We start from the raw sequence: 21,595 nt of genomic DNA on the forward strand, positions 1-21,595 counted from the left end.
TGCCCCCGGTAGTCACAGAGGGTAATATACTAATGCCTGGTATACACTGTATAGCTTAAGACTGTCGAACTGCGAAGCTTAGGTGGTATCCTTAGCCGAGAGTTTATGGATGCGAGCTAGTGGGGCATGAGATCCTACGCAGAAGCACGATGACGTGCGGGCGCTCAAGTCCAGCCTCGTCTTCAGCGAAAGATAAGTTCAATCGGCTTCGAAGTAAGTTTCAGTACATTGCGATGTGCAACCTTGAGTCGCGTCCTTTGCATTTCTGCCAATCCTCTGGGGTCTCCGCGCGGCGCGGGTTTCTAGTGACGGCTTGATGCTGCCGCCGCCTCGGCAGTCCGGGCGATCCGCCATGTGCTGATGGAAGGTATCTGCAGCGCACGTCCTCTGGCAAGCAAACAGCTAAAGCCTCTCCAGACCACAAACACAGGAGCTACTGAGTTATGCGCCCTATATAAACATATCGCTTCATGAGCACGGATCTCGGATTTCCAAGTCTTCCAGACTTCGTCCGAGCGGCACCATATCACCACCATCCCCACTTTGTCCAACTATCTCGATCGTCCTTCCCCGCTTTTACAGGGAGTCGGGGATGGATGTGCATGAGCGCACCATGGCTACGCGAGCCTCTAGCATACAGTGTCTACGTCGAAAATAGCGAGTCTTGCGGGACGCGTGCTCCCAGATGTCATACCGAGGTGTCAATGGAGCACACGACGTTCTGATTGCACCAGCCATGGATGCAAGAGGCCATGGCAAGCTCATGTGCCACAAAAGAAGGATAACCCCATGGCACCAATTGGCTGCTGGTTCCTAACATGCCCAAGGCAGCTGTCAAAGCTCGGCTTCCTTGTCGTCCCGAGAGTCTAAAGTATGTCGTTTACCCGCCGGTAGTCCACTCGGCCTGGCACACCATCTTCATGTGAATGCTACCATATATGCGTGTGTGCTGACAACCTGTGAAGTGCTATAGGCTCTAGCAATCGTCTCTGCCTGTCATGGCCGAATTCAAGAGCACGAATTTCTCGACCTCCTACCTACTCGGCGCCGCCGTCGTCCTGCTCCTGGGCTACAGGCTCGTACAAAGATTCTCCATCAATGCGCGAATCCGCAAGCTCGGCGCTCGAGCGCCAGTTCGAAAAACATATTTCCCATATGGCCTCGACATGGCGTATGAAGTCATTACCTTTGCTCTGAAGGATGAGACATACGCAATGTGGGTTGGCATGTTCCAGAAATGGTGTGGACCAGGACGATACACAATCGAGGCTGGCATCGGCGAGCGCGTGCTTCTGACCGCAGACCCAGAGAACATCAAGGCGATTCTTGCGACGCAGTTCAAGGACTATGGCAAGGGAGAGCAGTTTAGGAAAGACTGGCATACCTTCTTGGGTAACGGTACGTAGATAAGAGGGCGGAAGTTTAGGCCCCCCGCTGTGCGGGACAACTGAACAGCCATGGACTCAATGGATGGATGGCTAACAACTTTTGAATAGGTATTTTCACTACCGATGGACAACTATGGCACAACTCACGCCAACTCATTCGACCACAATTTGTGAAGGATCGCCTAAGCGATATTGACATCTTCGAACAACATACCCAGATCCTTATCTCTAAAATCGCCGAAAGCGGAGAGATTGATACTCTTGACATGATGTTCAGGTATACATTGGATGCAGCTACGCACTTCCTACTTGGCCAGAGTGTAGGAAGTTTGGATGAACCGAAAACAGTCTTCGCAGATGCATTCTATAACGCTCAGCGTGTACAGAGCTTCGTAGCTAAAGTCGGGTACGCGAACTTGCTCACGTGCCTGAAACTTATCACTAACATCAATCAGACCTCTAAACTGGCTTATCCCTCGAAAGCGCATGGGATTCTACGACTCCATCAAGATTATCAACGATTTCGTATCCACTTTCATCGACACAGCCCTCGCACTGTCCCCAGAAGAGCTTGAAAAGAAGACAAACCATGATGAAGGCTACACATTTCTCCACGCCATCGCAGGCTACACGCGCGACCGAGACATGCTACGCGACCAACTTGTCTCTGTTCTCTTAGCAGGCCGCGATACAACAGCCTGCACACTGACATGGGTAATCTACCACCTATCCATAGACCCGACCATAACCGCCAAACTGCGTCAAGAAATCCTGCAAACAGTCGGCCCCGACCGCCAGCCAACCTACGAGGACTTGAAAAACATGAAATACCTCCAACACATTCTGAACGAAACCCTTCGTCTGTACCCCGTCGTCCCATACAACGTACGCATGGCTCTCAAAGACACGACGCTCCCAACCGGCGGTGGTCCAGACGGCACGCAACCCATTGGTGTCCTCGCCGGCACACCGATCGGTTACTCGACCCTCGTTATGCAACGTCGTGCAGATTTGTATCCACCTACTTCCAGATCTTTCCCTCCTCCCGATGCTTTCGCGCCCGATCGATGGGATTCATGGACCCCGAAGAGCTGGACTTATGTCCCATTCAACGGGGGACCTAGAATCTGTATTGGTCAGCAGTTTGCGCTTACGGAGATGGGCTACACGCTTGTGAGACTGTTCCAGCGATTCGAGTCAGTGGAGAACAGGATGGGCGGTACGGAACCAGGGATGCATGCTGATATTGTGCTGCAACCTGCAAAGGAGGTTAGAGTTGCTTTTAAGTAAGACAGGATCGGTTGAACGGATGGATATCTGGCCCAGGAGTATACTTTGAACGTTGATCCTAATGAATATGTATGAGCGAATACCACTTTGTTGTATTGACCATGTACCCGAACATTCCCCTATGCTGTGACTTTCTCCCAACGCACATTAATCTGTCAGAAGGACTGCTTCCTGTTCTAGAATCACAAGGAGGTAAACACTTTGAAGCATATTTGTATATGTTGGTTGATAACAGTCCTATTGTCTAACAACAAAAGTATCAAAAACGCCTGGGTATCTTATCATACACATTCCGAACATGAACGCTGACAACTAGGGAAGACACTAGGCTTATCGTAACTCGTAACCAAGGGGAAATATGGTGGATCCCATGGCTCTCGCTCTACGTAGAAACAGACGATGCAAGCGAGGCAGGTAGCAAGAAAATGCTGCCGCAACGGTCACGTTCTATGGAACGAAAAAACGCAAGGATTCTCTCAGGCCTTGACGCCTCGAGTTCGCGGTGCGGCACGCTTGGTGGTCGAATCTGTGCCTCGTGCTTTGGCGGTACCTGCGGCCTAGATAGGAGTGTTGGTTAACACGGCTTTCTGTCATTCTAGATGTGCGGGAATGGCTTACCTTCTTTCCTGGCTTGCCTTCAACATTACCAACGATGTGCTCCGCCTTTCCAACAATCTTATCCACGACTTTCTCAGTCTTCGTCCTCGGCTTCTTGACTGTCTTCACGTTCGCACCGGTAGTCTTCTTTGGTGCTGCAGCAGGTTTCTTGGTCGTAGTAGTCTTCTTGGTAGTAGTTGTGCTGCTGGTAGCCTTGGGTTTAGTAACGCGGCCAGAAGCTACTTTGCTGGTGCGGGGCTTCGATGTGTTGGCCTTGGTGGTCGTGCTGCGTTTTGTAGGCGCGATTGCGTTCTCAATCTGCTGAACAAGACGGGGCTTAGAGTTGCCTTCGTGAACAAGTCAGTATGCTACTGCGTATGTTTGGGAATGGCAACCGAGGTATTGAGGCGTGGTGGGGGGCAGTACAAGGCAGTCTGTGAAGGGGGGAGGAAACTTACCAGTTCTCGCGCGCGTAGTTGCTGCCATCTTAATTGTTCTAGAGATTTCTAGATAGTGGATGGGTGTCTTTGAAGTGATTGTGTGGCGTGTGGAGTGATGAGTCGAAGCTGCGTGACGGAAGTTAGCACGCGTGCCGCATAGTGTGGAAGCAGTGCGCGAAAAGCGAAGCTTATCAACGAGCTATCTCTTTCAAAGACGAAATAGGGAGACAGGAAATGCAGGCGACCATTGCACACGTAGTAAGAAGACAGGAGAAGCGCGTTATGCAGAACGCGCGCGCAAAGCCGCTGGCATGACACCAACGTGCCTTTCAAAGTGCGCAAAAGCAGGCGAATACATGGGTATTTGCGCTGGGAATATGGAAAGGTGGCAGAGAAAGCCTAGGCGACTTACTTACAGCTATTGGCGACAGTGTTCCAGGGGCGGTTCGTGAATGCGACAAAGATTGTTGTTGCTGAAGGTGGGCGGTCGAGGTCAGAATGGGCGGGGGAAGCTCCCACTTTAAACTTCCAAGCGAGATGGAGGACGTGTCTCATCACAACAACACATGGCAAGGTCAGCTGAGCCAATGAGAGATCCGCTAGAACACATCATGTTATTTCGAGGATCAAGCTTCCCGATCGGGCTGTTTCGTTTTGGAATAGCCTACTCAGCTCTGCATCCTTTGCTACTCAAGTTGTGTGCCTCCTTCGCAATTCACCGCTCTCTGCGGCCCTACCACGTTATCGGGATCCTTTCTGACAACCACAAGAACTCAGCTAATCACAGGCGCGGATGAATGTTTGAGTATCCTCATAGCATAACCATGAATTGAATAAATCGTATTCATCTATCGTTCGTTGGTACAGCCAAAATAGCCGCCCGTCTCAGCACCCACACGATGGGATCCCCTAAGCGCCGTCCATGTCCATGGTCGGAGAATATCACTGACCCTCCTGAGGTAACTTTTGAATCCATTCCATAACGCCTTTTGAGCCTTGACGCTCATGCTTAATCCTCATGAAAGCCTCCTAGTGCGCAGCTGATTTACTACCCTTCGCCATACGCTTGTTCATGAAGTCGAAGAAAGCGAATTGACTGGCCGATACACCGTATTCGTAAACGAAGCGACTGGCGAGGTAGCTTCCGAAGATGGCACGAAGATAGTTGTCCGGTACCTGCATATTGGTTAGTCCATGCTTCATTTGCTCGGTATTGATTATGACTTACCCTCTTAATGATCTTGTCTAGACCAATCTTCTCAAGCAAGATATTTGGCAGCGCCTCCTTGAGGATCGACTCCCTGAACTCAACATTGTGCCACAGCTCGGTGTTCTGAAGTTCCTCGTCCAGCTTCGTGATCGCGTTACTGAGTGTGTCACTGAGGACGCTGCGAGGCTGACCAGTGTTCTGGTGTTCCCTCCAGATGGCCTCAAACTCAAGACGTGCATTGTTCTGGATTGTCTTTTGCACTTGGCGAACGTAGTTGTTGTAGAACTCCGGAGCCTGGCCATCTTCACCAACACACATGTGCTTGAGGAAGCTCTCGTCGTCGAATGCCAGCGATGCGAGGACCTCAAGCGAGGAAGAAGTAACACCACCCTTGTTGGCTGAAGCATCCTTGTATAGAATGCAACCGGCCTTCTCGAGACGGAGCTTGGCGTCTTGGGTGATGAAGAGGTTAGCACCTTCCACAATGTATGGGATTACCGATTTGCCATCAACAATGAGCTTGTTGGCAGTTGACAGATCGATAGACTCAGGTCGACCACCACAAGGGACGAAGGAGTCGTAGTGCATGTCACTGCGGAGATGGAAAGTGTTTCGGAAGGTTGTACCGTTGTAGACAAGGTCTCCGTTTGGCAGTCGCTTGTTGGTGTCATCAACCAAAATACGGTAGCCTTCTGGTGAAAGCTTCGAAGCGTCAAAGTGGTTGATCATCTTACGCTCCTTGGCTAGGCGCACAAGCTCCTCGTGGTTGATACCATTGTTGTCGACCAAGACACCGGAACCATCAACGATTGCAACGTACTTCTCGTTGCTGAGCAGGATCTCGTTCGAACCAAGATCACCGTCAGGACCACCTGTCTGCAGCTTGCGAACCTTGCTGGGGTCGAGGTTAAGCTTGCGGTAGATACCCAAAACATACTCACGGACAGACAATGTCGTCATGCCGTATCGGTCGTGAGGGATACCACCCAACTTGGGGCTCTTTCCGGTGAAGAATGACTTCCACCATGGGGCGCCACGAGTGCGTGCATGCTCAGTGGCCCAGTCGACAAGATCAGCAGTGTTCTCATCAGGACCCATGAAGAGAATTTCTTCCTTGCCGTGGAGATCGACGATAGGATCCTTGATACCAGGACTGGTAGGGGGCAGGAGTAGATCGAGGATACTGTCAATGTACTTCTCAAAAGCGCCCCGGGCCTTATCCTGGTGTTTGAAGTCAAGGAGCACGACACCCTTGGAACCACCTTCCGGAATATCCTTGTTCTTACGTTGCTGTGTGTTTGCAAGGTTGTAGTTCTCATCAAACATGGAGCGCGCGTTGATAGAGTAGGCCTCCTGACTCCTAGATTTGACGATGCGGATACCTCCACGAGCAATGTCACGGAAGCGGAGATGGAAACCACGGAACTCAGAACCGATGACAAGGAACATTCCGTACAACGGCTGAGGGTACTCTGTGGATGGGAGGAAGGTGGGGTTCAGACGGAAGCTGATGGCGACCTTGGTAGGAGTATAGAAGTTCGTCTTCAGTACCGACTGATTGAAGACACGGAAGGCGGTCATGACCATCTCATGGTGATCGTTGGCAACAGCCTTGTTGATGGTATCGGTCAACTCCGCGTCTGTCTGAACCTTGTCAACCTGGAGACGGAGATAACTCAGTGTCGGCAGGAAGTCGTCCTCTTGGCCCCTGGTCTGGACGTAGTGTGTCTTCGCGAATGGAAGATACAAGGTGTGGACGAGTTCTGGGTAAGTCATGATGATCTCGTAGATGTAGTCAGCGGTAAAGGTCTCGGCACGAAGTCGGCGCTTCAGCTTGGAAAGCAGCTCGGCATGTACGCTGTTTTCTGGGTCCAGAATTGCCGATAAGGCAGTGTACTCGCTTCCCAGTCGGTTGAGGAAGTGAGTAATGAAGACCCACACGCAGTGTGCATAGATGGTCTCTTGTAAACTCAGTCTGCTCGTAGCGAAAAGCGTCTGGAACTTATTTTGTGGAAGACAGTAGAGCAGAGAAACCTCCTTGGTGATCTGGTGGATTGAGGCTTCGATTGGTGGGTGCTTGGCACCGGCAGCTCCTGGAAGCGGGCGCAAGTAGAGGGACATGACGGTGTAGCCGTTGGAGAACTGCTCGACGTACTTTCGCGAGGTGGTCAGACCATAGTAATGGTACAGATCGCTCAAGGCACTGAAAAGACCCAATGCACTTCCGCGCTTGAAACCGACGACGAGACGCTTGTCTCTTGAGCCTTCGATATCGAAATGGTCAATGACCGGGCCCGTCCGCTCTACAGCGACCTGGAGAATTTGTTGGTAAACCTCCTTGGTGTTCTTGGTCGCCTTCTGCAGGAAACGCTTGTCACCAATCTTCTCGATGTCGGTCTCCGTCTCGCTGGGGTTGGGGTCGACAAAGTCGCATTGGTAGACGAAATAGCATCGCAATTGCTGGTCTTCGCTTCCTGGCAGCGGGCTCTCGGAGCGGAAGCTCTCTACACGGTATGCCAGACCAGGCTTGGATACAGCCAGGTACTTCTTGCCCAAACGTTGCTCGTATTGAGGGCCGTCGATGACGCTCACACCGGGCCTGCTGGTATCGATGTAAACGGCGTGGTCGGCGGCTTCCTTGTCGAGCCTGATCTCAAGACGTTTGTCGTCTCTGGCATATGCGGCGACCTTTGCGGCGTAGAGCGAGTGGATGTGGCTGATGATTCTGTAACGTTTGTTAGCGCAGTCGCCGTAGGAATTGCAGCCGTGCTTACGCATCTACCGTCTCGGTAGCAAAGTACATGTCGTCAATGCCCAGCTCGTTGTAGAACCACTTGGTTTCTGATTCTACGAGCTCTGGGGGCATGAAACCCTTCTCCTCGACGCCGTCCATGACGGCCTCCATCTGCTGTGCCTTTCCCTCGAATACAGGAGCAACATAGCCGGAACCGCCCGATCCCTCCTGGGGGATCATTCGCGGCGTTGAGCTTCCTGAGCCTGGTGCGCTCAGATGTGTGGGAAGAGGTGAAGGGCGGCGGTCTGGGGTGTGAAGGAGCTGCTCGAGCTGCTTGTGCTGAGCTGGGTGGCCATTTGCGGCGTCAACTGGTGTGGAAGCCATGCTGGGCGTGTGCAATTGAACTGTGAGTCGTCCAAAAAGGTGCTGTATAGCGATTGAGACGAAGCCTGGTAGAAATGCGTGCTTAGTGAGACGCGTCAGGCGTGGTAAGAAAGCGCAACGAGTTTGGTCGATCGCGCGATAGTGGGGCGTTGAATAGAGGGGCAGTCGAAACCAAGCCTACAAACTTATAATTAGTCGGCCGTTCGATACAGATATACGAAGAATGTCAGATGCACCGCTATTTCGGGCCTCGTAAAATGCTATGATGCAGGAACGTTAGCTTACCTTCTAGTACAACCAACGAGCCGCAGCCGTCGATCACCGCTTCGGATAAGGATAGTAGAGGCAATTGGACAGATGATCCACCGCTCTTTGTTTGATGGGTCTGCGGAATCGGGAGAGCAAATTGTGTACAGGCAGATCTTGCAGTAGCCCGTATACCCGTTTAACACGTCCGATGCCAGTCAGGATGTGAGTGACAGCGAAGTATGTCGGTACAACGCTACAATCTTCCAGGTACCTGACGGTGAAACAGTAACCCTGGATGTGGATGATAACAAGATAAGATGATAGAGTACAGGAGAATGAGGCTTGCAGCCGATGAGAGTACCTTCCAACCCAGCAGCAAGAGCGGACCCCGTTACCTTTATAACCCTTCTCGTCTCGTCTCATGGTCGTTGGATGCTCGGCGGCGGCGTACCTGAACTGGCCCGCCGCAAGCCGAATTTGCGGAGGTGCATGGGTAAGCCCGCTAGCGCTGCACCGTACCACCCAGACTTCACGTAATTAGAACGGGGCCCCCAAGCCGGTGCTTCAGTACTCGAAAGAACATGACCTGCAAAAAAGCCGCATCAGAGTTTTCCCCAGTGATGCCGAGAAAGCCTAGCCTTGCCTGCATGAGCTGCAGCTGTTGCAGTAGTGTCTCAATACCATACTCCCCACTACGCGTCCTGCAGAACTCACGATCCTTGGCGGAGTCTCCAAACGGTTTCCATGACTGTACGTGGCCCCTTGGTACTGGATTGCGTGCTGCACGTGGTCCCCGTCCGGTCATTACAGGATCCATTGCACCATATTTGCTGCTGGTCGGTGATGAGGCGGGGAGTCATCCAGCCCGCCGCAGGTCACGATGCCCCGTCGCTTCCGAGCCATGGCCATTGCACGACCAGTGAAGCCGTCATTATACACCGCCCACCGTGTCACGATGCTTCCCCGTGTCAGCTGCTGTGCCACCGGCGATTACAAAGGCCTGGATTTCACGATCTTCGCCACTGTGCTGAACAATTAAGGTTCTATTCTCGTGCGAAGCTAGAATCTAGACTATGCCATCACGACTCTGTCGGAGAGCCGAAAGCACAAAGGCTGCCCCTTAATCATCCTCACTGTATTCCTTGCCATTGATCGTCAAAAGCACTTTGTATCCGTGTCCTCCTATCCAGTTCTTCTTCTTTCCCGCCTTTTCCACCTTTCTCAGTGCTGCATTGAGCCCTTCGTCAAGTTCATCCGGTTCCTTACTAAACTTGAAGTCTACGCACAACTTCTCGTTTCCTTTCTTTGTCGTCGTCCATTGAGAAGTCAGTTCCACTCTCTTCTCCCGAACCACACCCGCAGGATATATGCTGGCCAAAACTGCAGCAACGCGACCAGTATACATGCACCACCATTGCAAGTGTTCTGGCACGAGTTGCAGCATTCGGCGGTAGAAGTCCTGCTCCGTAGGACTTATTGAATTGTAACCGCCATAGCGCTCGCAGAGAAAGATGGCAAGTATCGCGCGGTCTTCGTGACTCAAACCATGTGCGGCGGAAAACAATCCGGTGGTAGTGCTTCGAAGCGCAGATCCAGCTCGCAGATCCTTGACTTGAGCCATGTGTGCAAACATAGTATAGGCGAATGCTCTCGTCATACCGATGCTGAACAATTCTTGGTGCGACGGTGTTGGCATAGACATACTGGCTCTTTGCAAAACTTCCACAAACTCATGGCTCGACGGCTTGGCATACGATCTTGTGGCAGCCACTAAGGGCCAGTCCGACCAGTTTGCTGGGTCCATCTCCGCGAAATACATGCCTTCTCTTACACCTCCTTGACAGAAGTATACGTCCTTGATACTCGGTAGTGCTTTAGACAAGCAATTCACCAGGAAAGCTACTGCTGGAACCTGACTTGCTCTGCGAGCCGATACACGGAAGATTTCAGGAGTATCCTCTTTTTGAACGGCAGCTTGTATAGCCAGCGTATCATGGAATGCATCCTTGGTGGTACGGAACCCGTTAATGATAGGTATGGGATATGGTTGAATTGCATGCTCCGACATGAGTACGAAGCCCCAGCCACGAAAGCCACCACCAGACAGATAGAGTGAAAGGCCTTCGGGTGAATGTGAACGATCAAGCAGATGCTGTGGTATCTTTATGTCTTGAACTGCAGCTTTGAGGTCCATGAGAACTTGACTTTCGAACGTCTTGAAAGCATCGCTGTCGGGAGAGCCTGCTTCTTCAAGCCTCTTGATGAGGGCAGCAGCACCGTACGGGAGGCTTGCACTTCCTTTCTCGCACATTTCAATTTCATCGTAACCGACCCGACTAGACATCCAGTTGATCTGCGTAGAGCCTCCACCTAGGTCCATCATGAGCCCCGTTGGCCTATGATATGAGCTTGCTACACCGAACGCTCCGACCCGGCCTTCCATCTCTTTCGACAAAAGTTGAACGGTCCAGCCAGTAGCATCCTTGATCGTATTTTGAAAGTCCTCAGAATTGCTAGCTTTTCTGGTAGCTTCCGTAGCTACAATGCGAATCTGCTTCTCAGGTACGCCGAAGTCTTCACACGTCGCTTTGAAACGCAACAGAGATTTGACCACTTGCTTGATCGTAGCGTCTGGAATCGGCACGACTTGGCCATTTTCGTATTGAGCGTCATACAATGAAATAGCTGCCCGATCCAGATACACAGTCGGCAAAATTCTTTGTGTCCCTGGCGTTAGTTCGGTGATTGAGAAGCGGATGCCATTACTGCCCATGTCAACCAACCCATGGAGGTGTCTTGACTCGTCTGTCGTGACCATTTTGGTAGCGCAGGTTCCCCAGATTTGCTATTGGTGCTCCAGATGTCAGCCAAGAAGTAAGCGGAAGAGACGGTGCGAGCCGTAGAATTTCGATGGCGTGATTGATGGGGTTCCAGTTCGAGGCTTAGTTTCTCTTACCCCCAGGAAACTCGTAGCGGCGTTTTTGGTGTTCCCGCTTTATGCAAGAGTGATATTGATTACCCCCAGGTTTCGGAACGTAGTTTCTATTACCCCCAGATTACTTGAGAGGTTGTAGCGACAGTGTCCGGTGATGCGCAGTGTTTTCTGGGGTAAACTTCCTGTGTTCGTGGTGACGTAGCGGGGTGTCCCACTGCTTGCACGAAGGAAAACTTCGGCACTAGCAGCCCGACCAATCATATAAGGTGATGACCATGAACCTGGGAAGGAACCTTCAACGCCCGCGGCCGTGACGAAGGCGGAAGTGTCTGTGAAGGAATAGATCGCGAGATCGGTCCTGCTCTGTAGTCGCTAAGCAACGTGGTGGAAGGTATCGCTGCTGTAGTGATTCGCGAATCGCGGTCAGTTTGGGGGAAGGGAAACTTGGTAGATATCGAGCGAACGCCAAAAAGGCTGTTGTCAGCAACAAACCTGATTGAACCAATCACAACTGAAAGTACAGATACAACACGGAGGAGATGGGATTGACTACCTGTTGTGCATGGCAGAAGGGCGTACGGCTAGCTGGGAAGGGCTGAAAGCCTGTAGTAGGTATCATTCAAACTAAAAGCGAGTGTTGCCCTTCTATGAGCCCTACAAAGCACTCGACTCTTAGCATGTTCGTTCAATTCGGTTTCTTCGATTGCTGAGCAGAACGCGATGGCCGAAGCATACCATAGCAGTCAACAAGAAACTGCCGCTCGAAGAAAAGAACATGCAGAACGTAGATACCGGCCACTGCACCCATGCTAATTAGGTCTCCAAGGACGCCGAACCTTCCAACAAATCCAATCGCAGGTTTTGTTCGCATCAATGTAGGTATGATGGCAGCGGGTGCCACTGCGGTAAGGGATGGCAGCGTCTCAAGTACATTGAACTCGGAGCCGTTTCTCGAAAAGAACCTCCTGATGAACCAGGTATTCCAGACGATACGCAGACCCATGTTGACTGTATTTGCAAGCACCACGCCGTTGCCTCCCATCTCAAGCTTCCCGATAAAGAACCATGCACTGCCTGCGAAGAGTGCAAAGAAGATGCCCATGGAAACGGACTGTGCATATAGCTCTTTGTTGGTGGCCACCGCGGCTACAAAAGCCTCAGTCACTCCGTTGATAGCGAGGAAAGGTATGTAGTAGCAGTACGTTGACAGCACCTTTGAAGCCGAGGTCGCAGACCACTTTTGCCCTGCGACGATGGAAAGGAGCACAGGAGCCAGTTCAGGTCCCAGTGTGACTGCAAACAAGGAGATGATTCCATAAAGACGAAGTATGGTACTCAAGACTCTAGAAGCTTGCGCAAGGTTGTCCTTTTGTTCGTTTAACTTCTTCGGATCTTTCTTCTCTGTTCCAGGCGACGATCCTACATTGGCGCATAGTTTTGCAAACATGTTCCTGCTACTTTCTTCGATGGGCTGGAAAAGCATGCGTGCGATCAAACCTCCATAGTTCGAGGCAAGCGCATAGGCGCCTTGATCTGCGAGAGATGCCAATGTTGTTATAAGAAGAGAGTCCCCCTGGGTGAGAACATACTTCAGAGCCGATTGCAGACTAAGAGACGCAGTCAGTCGCAAAAGAGGAGCCGAGAAGTAGTTTATCAAAGTCGGACTCTCCTGAGTTGATGGAACTCTTTCCGGGAACAGCGAAAAGCCATCGTTCTTCGCAACAGGCCACGTTTTGTACGAATACATGATGAGCAAAGCCAAGGCGTACGCCAACTGTCCGATGGCGAATGGCAAGACTCCGATGTCTAGACCAGCTCGACTAGCCAAGATCGCTGAGCCACATGTACCGATGCAGCGCAGCAAAGTAGCAGAGCTCTCAGCCGATGCTCGAACCTTGTAGAGCAGCTTCTGCTGTACAGCCGAAAATGCCGGCTCGCTGAGCAATTCCAAGAAGGTGGCCAGACAATACACAAGCAACGCTTCCACAAAGTACGGAACATGCGGCGTATCGGATCGCAGCCATAGTAGCGCGAGAAGATACGCCAGAGGCGTGCCGAACAGGACAGCCAAATATGAAAGGTTGACGACTGCCTGCGTTCCTTGTGCCTGACGTTGTAAAGCCACACGCAGACTCTCGCGCGCAAAATACAACACGGAGATGGAAAAGAGCTCAAGTTGAGCTGAGACGCCCAATAACTCTGGTGATAGGAACCTCAACAGAACCTGGTTGACGGCAAACGTCAGCGCCCGAGAAGCCACCTGCAGTAGGATGAGAAAGGTGGCTCCCTTCGCGGAAGCGGAAAGTATTGAATTCGACATGGTAAAGCCTGGGTCTGACCGGAAATGACGAGGAAGCTTTGGAAATGATGTAAATTAAGTTCAGGACGGCATCTTGATTGGTTGTGACGTTGTGGATGCGGTGTGTTTGAACAGCTGTGGTCGTGGAACGGGAGCTGTCGGTGTCTGAGAACGGTTAAGCGTGTTTGTTCTCCTGCGAGGTACAGCTCAGGCCTTGCTCCAGCTTGATGACACACGACACGACACGATGTGAGTCTTAATCAGCGCACAACACACGACTAACAATGGCTCGAATTTCAATTCTCATTCCGCACGCTGGAGACGATGGTGGTGGTTGACCCGAATTTGTTTGCGAGGACCGAACGGCTGCTGTTGCGACCGTTGCGCCTCGAAGATGCAGAGGATATATTGTTGATGCGGAAGCATCCGGAGGTTATGATGCATACTTCTATTCTCCCTTCGGATGATCTTGAGGGTGCGAAAGCATGGATACAAGGTGTAAGCATATCGTCCCGTCAATTACAATTGTACATATACTAACCATCAGCAGTGCCACCAGGTTGAAGGGAACTGGAACTTCGCAATCGTCCTCCTAGCGCCACACGAAGGCCCCGATGTCATCGGACTGATCGGAGCAGTCCGCGCCCCAGAGATCGGCTACATGTTCAATGCCTCGTACTGGGGCCATGGGTATGCTACCGAAGCGTTGCGCGCATTTATGCCATTGTTCTTTGAGCATTACTCGGGACGCGACTTGGCAAATTACATGCCGGAAGTCCTCGGACGAGCCGCACACAATGGAAATACAAAGGATGAGCATGTAGAAGGCGATGACAGGATCATCAGGAACAGGCTTGCGCCGAGATACGACTATGCAGAGGCACATACCGATACCGAGCTGGCATCTAGTCAGAATGTCTTGGAGAAAGTTGGTTTCAAGCTACACGAGAAGAGGGAGAATGACTTTGACAATCCTGTCCTGGGATTGCGGTCGACTTATATTTACAGGATGTACAGAACTGCTGCTGAAGCAAAGCTTCCTAGGTAGTCTCGCATAGGAGCAGAGTATCTAGATAAGCCAGCTTCGCGCATACCATCAGTTCTTCTGTAACATATATGTAGTATCACCAAGTCACTTTGGCCATTGAATGGTCGATCCCGTCTCCTGTTTCACCTCGGAAACGTTCTGCAAGCTCGCAAGCTGTGGCCTCTGATTCTTTGATACCCTTCCTTTTCTTGTTTCTCTCCATGTCACTATCACTTGATTCATCCTCGCAGGGCGTGGTCACTATACCACCCAACATCTTTCGCAGCCTTGGGTCATCTTCAAGTTCTGGACCAGCATCGCTATGTTCTTCTGCAGCGATGTCACAGTTGTCAGTCTGATGGGTGATGTGCTTGTCGGTGTATACTTCTGTAAAGTAGTCAACAGCTGATGTGATCAGACTCGACACGGCTGACTGGGAGGATGAGACAGTAGAGGGCGGTGATACGGGGCCAGTGTATCTGTGTCGCCAAAGGGGTATCTTCCATTGAGATTGCTGGTGGCGTTCAAACTCTGGCGTGTCTGGTATATCGTCGAAATATTCCTGAGGAGCGATAAGGTCGCCTCGTCCGCAAGCCCTCATCATACCTTCCCCAGAAGACCCTGGACACCAACTTGCATTTGGTGTAACAGATGTACGATGTGTTTCAGGTATTTCAAAAGAGTAGTTGAGTAGGGTTCCTATGGACGGGTCTGAGCCGTGACGCTTTCCGTCTTGTGGACTTTCGACAGGTGTTGCCTCTTCCGTCTCGAATTCGATTCGCGGAGCCGACTGGGTATGCCGGAGACGATGTACTGAGGGTATACGTTGAACTGGCTGGGAACTGATGTCTTGACGCTCAGAGCGATTTTCATGCGTGCGTTCAAAGCGCAACTGCTTTTGCCTCTTTTTCTTCGAAGAAATTCGGGCTCGGTTCAGAAACATGGTGTTGTGCTTACGACGATAGTTCTTTGGCACTGCTGCCTGACATATGAGTCGTGAGAAGAACCCAGGCTCCGACGATGAGCTAGAGCTCTCTCTTGATAAGGAGCCTCGTGAGTCCTCGCGTACGACAATGGCTGGTGGTCCGTCTGTCCACCCGCTTGCCGCAAATTGTGGAACACAATCGCTGCTTTGCTTGCGTGATTTGCGTTTCTGACTGACATGCTGTGCTAACTTCTCTTCGTTCGATGGCCCAGCGTAAAGGTCGGGCCATGAATCCGTTTCAGAAGGTGGGCGGGCTTGATGACCCGCGGCTGGAGAGAAGCGGTAATGAGAATGAGATCGTAGAGCTGTAATGAATCTCGTCTCTTTGCGCTGCTGGAATAAAGGAATGTGATTTGCGCTCGAAGGGGGTAGGTGAGTATAGGAAGCTGCTAGTAATTGCAAAGCAATGACGCGGACGAGAGTTTCAAAAGCAGTCGTCTTGCTTGAAGAGGTAGCTGGCAGGAATTCGTGGTTTTCTAACTGTCGGAGTAGCTGGGTAGCAGTAGGAAGCGCCTGTGCATGTCAGGACAAAGACAAGTCGATTACACAAGTAGCTCACTCGACGAGGCTGCCGTGCTCTGGGCGTCCAGAATTCATCGCATTCTTGCGACTGCAGCCAATCCGCAATCTCTCTTATGATTCGTGCCTCAGCTTTCGCAGATGTGAATAATTCATTCGGGGTATCTTGCCGGTAATCCTCCTTGAGGCGGGTCACGTATCCACCGTTTTTGCCAAACAGCCAATGTAAGGAGAGAGACTGCGTGTCGGAAGTGTCCACAGGCTGTTCTGGAATTATGCGGATACTGAGCTTGCCTGGTGGTCGCTGCATCGGAAATAGGTAGAGGTGGATTGTGTGCAGAAAGTAAGAGACAAGGGAAGTCAAGTAAAATATCATAGGTTGATGTAAGAGACGATCGAGTGCATAGAGCCCGCGTCAGAAGGAATTGCCATGTGCGATCTGGAACAAAGATACCCCCAAACGTCTTCCTATGTGGTAGGCGCACTGGTGATGGCGTGGAAGGCTCATGCCATACATGGTGGCACCGTATACGAGGGAAAAACCGAACAGGTAAAGACATAACAAGCTTTACCCTGCAGCCTACATTATCTTCTAATAAGAAAACTTATTAAGATTAACAGTATTGTAGTCTTCTAGGCTTTTAATCTATATCTATATAGCTCTCTGTATGCTCTTGTGTAGTAGGAAGGAGTACTCTTAAAGAGGAAGTTTGTTTTTTCTCTTTGATACAGTGGTGGCGCAACTTCGTTACAGAGACTCCATCGTAACGCTCTCTCCTACCATGCTCTGCATTTTGTGTCGAAACATCTGCAGTCATCGGGCCTCGAATTTTCATGCTCCTGTCCATGTTCAAGGTTGCGCCACTACTCGTTCGTATGAAGGAGCATACAGTGGTCCTACTTCTTTTGGCCTCTGCTTTCCCATGCACCTCATGTGCCACCCATGGGCGAGTCATCATGTGTTTTCGACGTGCCAGAATCTGCACCAGCAGAGCCTATCACTGCCTTCTCCGCCACCAGATGCGAGCCTTCTGACGTTTTCGCGATTACCAAGCGCGACTTCTCCCCTCTCTTTGCTTTGGCTTCATTCAGCCTGGCGAGAAAGCTCGAGGACGCGGATGAGCCCTGGTTACTTGTAGCAGTCTGAGTGTTCGCAGTGGTCGGGATGTTCCTCGCAGCGTTCTGGTCATCGCCTGGAGTATGCGTGACCTCAGTCGCCTGTTCTGCATCGCCAGCGTTGTCGACAAGATCATCGCGCGGTCGCAGACGTCCAACCTTTGCTACCAGCTTTGCGGATCCCAGAGCCAACAAGTCGACTGATGGCAGAGACCGCAGGACCTGTGATTGAGTCGAAGCGTTCGCATCTGGCTTCACGAAAAACATGTCGGTTCCGATGGTCGACGTCCAATGGCAACTTAGTAACTGGCCGTTATACATGATCAGTGGATTCGATGTGTGAAGGCCGACGACTTGGACTTCTCCCATGGTAGCCGTCTCTTGCACATCGTTATTGTTGTTGGCAGCGAATTCAGCTGGTTGACCTCGCGCTGCATTCAGCGCACGCAATCTGCTCTTGAGTAAAGTTGGGTGACCCGGTCTACCCTGCGAGACCATGGGAATTTGCGCAGAGGGGACATTGGACAAGTCGAGCGGGATATAAAAATCTTCTGTCTCATTGTCGTCGTACTCGTACTCCCATTCATCCTCTTCGGGTTTGGCCATGGTTAGCGGCTTTGTCGTGCGTTGGCGCAAGCTTGAAGGATTGCAAGGTCAGCAGTGGTGGGGCTACTTGACAGAAGCGTACGAATTGACAACGAATTTGCTTGAGCGCCTAGCCTCAGCATGTAGCAGCTCGTTAATTTAAATGAGATTATAAATATCATATTTGGTCATTTTTCCATCCAAACCAAGCACGGTTTCGTTACGAAACATTCTCCCCGTAGCTCAGTTGGTTTAGAGCGTCTGACTGTAATATCTGCTGTTATCAGAAGGTCCCTTGTTCGACTCATGGTGGGGAGACAGTTCTATCTTTTTTGGCCGTTGCGAGTTCTCTTTTGCCATAAGATGATGGTAGGATGGATATTATTGCGCTCAGCCTACCATGCTTGTTTTTTGTATAGCGCGATCAACCAACAAGGGCGTTGCTACTCAGACCTCGTTCCCATGCTTCCAATCTGGCCCTTGTCTGGGGACTTCCACAATCCAGATCCGTCATAGAGTGGCAGAAGCATGCAACAAGCCACAGCTAAGACCAGTCAACCCCTCCCCATAGTGTGGATAATGGGTGTGCAGCAGCCCGTGCCTGGAAGCCAAGTTGCGAGCCGCATGGCTGCCGAGGTCCCCGCTGCATCTCTAACTAGTGGTGACGACGTGCGCCCAGCCGGCAGCTATCAGACATGCATCAAACACCAAAGATACGCGCCACCTCAATTCCAGCTTCCATCGCGCATCTTCTTCCATTGTTACATTGTGCGTAAGCTCACATCGAACGCTTCACATCCTCCAAGTCTGGTTTTGGTATCAAATCGGCTGGCTACGGCCTTCTATCCGCATCAGTAAGTGTGCTTCCGCGCATGTCCGGCCAGATTATAGCACTTCAAGTCATCATGACCTTTCCGTCACCTCCGCGCCCTCCCCACTTTTGCATATGCCATTAGCTCAATTCACATGTTTGTGGACCTTGCGATGGCCTCCATGCTGCCGATCATGCCGGTTGTTACCTACACTTGCCATCACCGGCATCGCGTCGCATGGTCGATTGCAGGATCTCGAAGCCACACCTGCCACACCTGACATCTTTTTGTCAGCCATCCGGCAGTATCGGCTTCAGGTCGTTCCTACTCCGCTTCAAACGTTCCCTGCCTTGCCTGTTTGAGCCTTGGATGAAAAGCTAACCAGTCAGTGCCCATTGTCCCATACCTTCAACATGGCGGAGGGCAGGTCCCACTTCAGGCGGTCCTTCCGTCATCGCTTCCTTCGTCATCCATATCTTCAATAGATGTACCTGAGTACGCTCCGATAGCAATATATCCTCCGACCGAATCACCAAACGCTGCGCAGGACGCTTCCGAAACCCAGACCCTACCCACCATCGACATTCCTATAGCGCATTCTTCCCCATCAGAGCCAGCTGCGGAAGCTTCCACGTCTCTCGCTGGCCTCGACAACTCGTTGAACGAGGACGACGTTCAAATGAAGGGCAGGAAACCCGCCATCGCCGCTGCGGGCACCTTCTTTGGGTTGTTCTCGTTCTCGCAACTATACCAAAACGTTCTTTTTGAAAACTTGACCCCCTCGAGCGAACGCGCAGATGAGGCGGAATGGGTCGCATCGTCACGGTCCTGGGTAGACCGGAAGGCTTGTGGTTGGTTCGGTATGTGTGGCCTGTCGCACCTGAACAAGGCACAATGGACTACGCAGACATTCAAGGCCCACAGCCAGAAGACAACGGAGGACAGGGATGAAGTCAAGTTGAACTTGAATGACTTTTGGAACGATGCGCGGAACATCCCCGCTGATTACACGCCGGACGAGGCACTCGAGGTACCGCAATATGTTTTGGACCACGCGCCGCTCATTCATCTCTTCTCAGGAGAGGAGTACTGGCCAGGAGACATGGCAGAACACTTGATACACACCACACCACATCTGAATTACACGCCTCTGCAAGCATCTAGTGATCACCCGAACATCAGCAATCTTGGAGACCTTAACAAGTGGGGACGATTTGTATATCTCCAGAGCGATGACAATGTCGAGGACCGTCCGTCGTGGTTGGGTGCGGACTACAACATACCCAATGCGCCAAGTGATGGAAATGACGACGACGACGAAGACAATGATGGCGATTACCATAGCGGGCCTCCTGGACACCTTATAGAGGACAAGGATGGCAAAAAGTCTAGCTGGTGGCATGTAGGTGATGGCGATACTAGGGACCGAGGCGGTATCCGGCCAGACCCCACAGCCCCAGGACTTCCAGTCCCTTCGAACACAAATGAAGGCGATGAGCTTGTTGATGACAACGATGACAAGCATTGGAGATCAGAGCTGCGTTACAGTCGCCGCAGCTTCACTGGCAAGAAGGTTGTTGGTGGTAGAAGTGATGCGCCCGTCCCGTTGGTTGTAGTAGACAAGGGTGATGGTGTGGTTGACGCTTTCTGGTTCTTCTTCTACAGCTACAACCTTGGAAATGCTGTGTTCAACATCCGCTTCGGCAACCACGTCGGTGACTGGGAACACACAGTGGTCAGATTTCAGCATGGCGAGCCTAAGGCAGTGTTCTTCAGTGAGCATAGCTTTGGTGAAGCGTACACATGGGACGCTGTAGAGAAGAGTGGACAGAGGGTGAGTCTATTGTCCTAGCGCTATAATGCGAAACTAACATGCCTAGCCCATCGGCTTCTCTGCCACCGGTACCCACGCCATGTACGCGACAGCAGGTGTACATCCATACGTCCTACCCGGTGGCATTCTGCACGATGTGACTGACCGTGGTCCTCTCTGGGATCCCGTCATGAACATGTACTCGTACAAGTACGACTATCGATCTGACCGACTGGTTGCATCCAACCTTAACCCGCGCGCACCTACCTCGTGGTTCTATTTTGCTGGTCACTGGGGCGACAAGTTTTACCCACTTAGCGACCCTCGACAATACCGCTTTTTGGGCCAGTACCATTACGTTAACGGACCGCTAGGCCCCCGCTTCAAGAACCTAGGGCGACAAGAAATTTGTCAAGGCAACGGCGAGTGCGTGCTCAAGGGACGACCCGGAGAGAAATCACGCATCACGAAGAGGTGGACTGATGTCGGCGAAGGTGAGGAGATGAACGAGGAAGACGCGAAGCGCATCTTCGGTGCCGAGTATGATTCGGCGTCTTGAAGATGCGATTGACGAGAACATGACATTATCGATAGCGACGTTTTGTTGACACTCACTGTATAGCTGCACGGCGTTTTCTTGTATCTGTACCATACTTGGTTAGCGTCGTTTGGAGATACCTAAGTAGCACAGCATGCGCATATGTTTATTCATTCTACAGATCTTTTGCGCACATCAGTGGCGCTGTTCACAAAACAAATTGAGTCTGACGTAGCCGTCGTGACTCAAGGGGCAACTCAACTCCATATCAAACTCTGCAAAGAGTTGTTCCTTGCCGTGCTTGGTATACATTCACCTGGACTCCTCGATTGGGTAAGTCAAGCGGGCAGCAACTCGCCGAATCGGGGCGATGATCGGAGAGGGCAAGATTCGGGGTATAGCTGTTTGTGACGCAACATTTTCGGATTTTCGGACTACGTTTTGTACATGACGATGCTTCACAAGGTTCTTCGGGATTCATGGCCACAGTCAGCTCGGCGGCTGCATCTGCATACGGAGCCGCACAGGGTCTGTTGGTGATGAGAATAGCATGCGGTTGCGCCTTGCTGCATGCAGTCTGACGGGCTTGTAGAGGTAGGGGTGAAGGGGTGCGACTCTATGAGCGCATACTATGCGTAATGGCGTGACCACTGACGAACTTCCCAGACGCGCAT

The 21,595-nt window shown here is 51.5% G+C and overlaps 9 protein-coding genes and 1 non-coding gene across 10 annotated transcripts; 4 read left to right on the plus strand and 6 right to left on the minus strand.

Annotated features, from left to right (window-relative positions):
• Positions 1-998: 998 nt before the first annotated feature.
• Positions 999-2,678, plus strand: J4E82_004906 (uncharacterized protein; the record flags this gene model as incomplete). Its single annotated transcript, XM_051731179.1, has 3 exons — positions 999-1,398; positions 1,497-1,794; positions 1,844-2,678. 3 exons carry the CDS (start codon positions 999-1,001, stop codon positions 2,676-2,678), a joined length of 1,533 nt encoding a protein of 510 aa, XP_051589114.1.
• Positions 2,679-3,154: 476 nt separating this feature from the next.
• J4E82_004907 (uncharacterized protein) lies at positions 3,155-3,761 on the minus strand (the record flags this gene model as incomplete). Its single annotated transcript, XM_051731180.1, has 3 exons — positions 3,155-3,235; positions 3,297-3,622; positions 3,734-3,761. The coding sequence occupies 3 exons, from the start codon at positions 3,759-3,761 to the stop codon at positions 3,155-3,157; spliced, it is 435 nt and encodes a 144-aa protein (XP_051589115.1).
• A 983-nt stretch (positions 3,762-4,744) lies between these two features.
• Positions 4,745-8,043, minus strand: GDH1 (glutamate dehydrogenase (NADP(+)) gdh1; the record flags this gene model as incomplete). The annotated part of the gene is made up of 3 exons (XM_051731181.1): positions 4,745-4,891; positions 4,944-7,650; positions 7,700-8,043. 3 exons carry the CDS (start codon positions 8,041-8,043, stop codon positions 4,745-4,747), a joined length of 3,198 nt encoding a protein of 1,065 aa, XP_051589116.1.
• Positions 8,044-9,412: 1,369 nt separating this feature from the next.
• Positions 9,413-11,110, minus strand: J4E82_004909 (uncharacterized protein; the record flags this gene model as incomplete). Its single annotated transcript, XM_051731182.1, has 1 exon — positions 9,413-11,110. The coding sequence occupies one exon, from the start codon at positions 11,108-11,110 to the stop codon at positions 9,413-9,415; it is 1,698 nt and encodes a 565-aa protein (XP_051589117.1).
• Positions 11,111-11,912: 802 nt separating this feature from the next.
• Positions 11,913-13,547, minus strand: J4E82_004910 (uncharacterized protein; the record flags this gene model as incomplete). Its single annotated transcript, XM_051731183.1, has 1 exon — positions 11,913-13,547. The coding sequence occupies one exon, from the start codon at positions 13,545-13,547 to the stop codon at positions 11,913-11,915; it is 1,635 nt and encodes a 544-aa protein (XP_051589118.1).
• Positions 13,548-13,850: 303 nt separating this feature from the next.
• Positions 13,851-14,574, plus strand: J4E82_004911 (uncharacterized protein; the record flags this gene model as incomplete). The annotated part of the gene is made up of 2 exons (XM_051731184.1): positions 13,851-14,024; positions 14,077-14,574. 2 exons carry the CDS (start codon positions 13,851-13,853, stop codon positions 14,572-14,574), a joined length of 672 nt encoding a protein of 223 aa, XP_051589119.1.
• A 76-nt stretch (positions 14,575-14,650) lies between these two features.
• On the minus strand, positions 14,651-16,367 carry J4E82_004912 (uncharacterized protein; the record flags this gene model as incomplete). The annotated part of the gene is made up of 2 exons (XM_051731185.1): positions 14,651-16,051; positions 16,098-16,367. The coding sequence occupies 2 exons, from the start codon at positions 16,365-16,367 to the stop codon at positions 14,651-14,653; spliced, it is 1,671 nt and encodes a 556-aa protein (XP_051589120.1).
• Positions 16,368-16,987: 620 nt separating this feature from the next.
• On the minus strand, positions 16,988-17,779 carry J4E82_004913 (uncharacterized protein; the record flags this gene model as incomplete). Its single annotated transcript, XM_051731186.1, has 1 exon — positions 16,988-17,779. The coding sequence occupies one exon, from the start codon at positions 17,777-17,779 to the stop codon at positions 16,988-16,990; it is 792 nt and encodes a 263-aa protein (XP_051589121.1).
• Positions 17,780-17,990: 211 nt separating this feature from the next.
• On the plus strand, positions 17,991-18,076 carry J4E82_004914. Its single transcript has one exon. It is a non-coding gene; the product is annotated as a tRNA-Tyr (tRNA).
• A 687-nt stretch (positions 18,077-18,763) lies between these two features.
• Positions 18,764-20,942, plus strand: J4E82_004915 (uncharacterized protein; the record flags this gene model as incomplete). Its single annotated transcript, XM_051731187.1, has 3 exons — positions 18,764-18,769; positions 18,956-20,404; positions 20,451-20,942. 3 exons carry the CDS (start codon positions 18,764-18,766, stop codon positions 20,940-20,942), a joined length of 1,947 nt encoding a protein of 648 aa, XP_051589122.1.
• Positions 20,943-21,595: the final 653 nt, after the last annotated feature.

This window comes from Alternaria postmessia (assembly GCF_024291825.1).
Source record: "Alternaria postmessia strain BMP 2775 chromosome Unknown scaffold_24, whole genome shotgun sequence".
Classification (NCBI taxonomy): Eukaryota; Fungi; Ascomycota; class Dothideomycetes; order Pleosporales; family Pleosporaceae; genus Alternaria; species Alternaria postmessia.